Below are 2,141 nucleotides of genomic sequence, written 5' to 3'. Positions count from 1 at the left end.
AGAGGTGAGGAGGACATTAGGAAAAAACGCTACTGTATGCTGGGCTTAATACCTAGGTGATGGATTGACAGGTGCAGCAAGCCACCATGACACACATTTACCTATGTAACAAGCTGGCACATCCTGCACATGTAGCCCGGAACTTAACAAATAAAATAAAATAAAAATAGAAACAATATGTGCTTCGAAGGATTTCTGAAGGATCAAGTAAAACAAAGTTTGTGAAAATGTAAAGTGCTTTACAAATCTAAAAGATTATTATAATTACTGAGCAATGATCAAGTCAAGCCACTACTGCCTTAATTTATCTTCGATGAGACGTTATTATTATTATTTTTTAATTTCAGTGGATAACGTTGGCTTCATGGCAGAAAATGGCACCATGGTGACAGAATTTGTTCTGATGGGGTTCCAGTTGCAGGCAGACCTGCAGATAGGTCTTTTCTTTGTGTTTCTGGTCGTTTTTCTCATCACCATGGTGGGCAACCTGGGCATGATTGTGCTAATTCAGACTGACCCTCGGCTCCAGACTCCCATGTACTACTTCCTCAGTCATCTTTCCTTGCTGGACATTTGCTACTCTTCTGTTATTGTTCCTCAGTTTCTTGAGACTTTAGGAACTGATAAGATGGTTATCACCTATGAGTGCTGTGCAAGCCAATTCTTCTTTTTCACACTCTGTGCTAGCACTGAGTGTTTCCTTTTGGCTGTGATGGCTTATGACTGCTACGTGGCTGTGTGTAACCCTCTCCTCTATGCCATAGCCATGACACCACAGACCCACCTGGGGCTGGTGGCTGGGGCATATGCTGGTGCCATAGTCAATTCTGTGATCCACACTGGCTGCACCTTCTCTATCTCCTTCTGTAAGTCCAACCATGTAGACTTCTTTTTCTGTGACCTCCCACCCCTGCTGAAGCTTGCCTGTAGTGAAACCAGGCCAAGGGAATGGGTAATCTACCTCTTAGCTTTTCTGGTCATCACAACCAGCATTTCAGTGATTCTTACGTCATACTTGTTCATCATTCAGGCTATTCTGAAGATTTGTACAGCAGGTGGCAAAGCCAAGACCTTCTCCACCTGTGCTTCTCACATGACTGCAGTGACTCTTTTCTTTGGAACACTCATATTCATATACCTGAAAGGCAACATGGGCAAATCACTTGAGGAAGACAAGATTGTGTCAATATTTTACGCTGTGGTCATCCCCATGCTAAATCCAATGATCTACAGCCTGAGAAACAAAGATGTGAAGGAGGCTCTGAAGAAAGTTTTCAATAGGATGAGGGTTTCCCAAACAGAGTAACTCTTGAGCTCCATCAATCCAGAAGTTTCTGCAAATCCTACTCTGGGCTTTTGTCTCGTCCTCTTAACACATGAACCAGATCTCATAATTACAAAGACATATTGAGGCAGAAAAAGTGAGATTTGGGTTCCAGTACTTTCTTTATTGGCTCTATGACCTAGAGCCAGAAATGATCCACTTCAGTTTTCTCATCAGTAGAATTTCTGCCTTGCTATGGGGAAAGGTCAAGAGATCTTCAGCCAGGATCAAGAGAGAGGGAATGCCAAAAGGCTTTGTAAAAAGTAACATGCTATAAAATATAGATCTTTTTCTTATCATCCTGCATATTGTGGAGCATTTTCTCAGCTATTTGGATTTTTTTCTATTAAGATCATTTTTGTGCCTAACATGATTACAAAACAGTAACTCATTGTTTACCTAGTAAGGGGTAGTCACGTTTTTGATTGTGGATTGTAGTGTGGATATCGGCCTTGATGAAAGAAAACTTTTCTTAACATTCAGTCATACCCAATTTAGGATTTGCCATGGAAAAAAGGAGGTGTGTTAGCCTGCTTCCCAAGATGGCATAGAGGACTCAGACACTGTGGAAAAAAGAAGGATGTAATGATTTGCATTAATTATTGGAAACAATTTGATCTTGATGTAGGGCTGAAGTGAGTCCCATATATAACTTTGTAATATTTCTTGATCACCAAAGTTCAGAAGCTCTATTTTATTTCTGAAGCATTGTTCATGGACCATCTGCCTCAATTAACTCAAGTTATTTCCTATTCTCCAGTAATGAAAACCATTATCTACTTTCATCTCCTCTAGGACATTTACTCTATTGTCAGAA

The 2,141-nt window shown here is 40.5% G+C and overlaps 1 protein-coding gene across 1 annotated transcript; it reads left to right on the top strand.

The window, feature by feature from the left end:
• The first annotated feature begins 364 nt into the window (after window positions 1-364).
• Window positions 365-1,306, top strand: LOC104677691 (olfactory receptor 9I1-like). Its single transcript, XM_010382812.2, has one exon. The coding sequence runs from the start codon at window positions 365-367 to the stop codon at window positions 1,304-1,306; it is 942 nt and encodes a 313-aa protein (XP_010381114.2).
• Window positions 1,307-2,141: the final 835 nt, after the last annotated feature.

The sequence above is a fragment of the Rhinopithecus roxellana genome, chromosome 15 (assembly GCF_007565055.1).
Source record: "Rhinopithecus roxellana isolate Shanxi Qingling chromosome 15, ASM756505v1, whole genome shotgun sequence".
Taxonomy (NCBI): Eukaryota; Metazoa; Chordata; class Mammalia; order Primates; family Cercopithecidae; genus Rhinopithecus; species Rhinopithecus roxellana.
The sequence above is the reverse complement of the archived record's forward strand: the minus strand, read 5'-3'. Positions and strand labels throughout refer to the sequence as shown.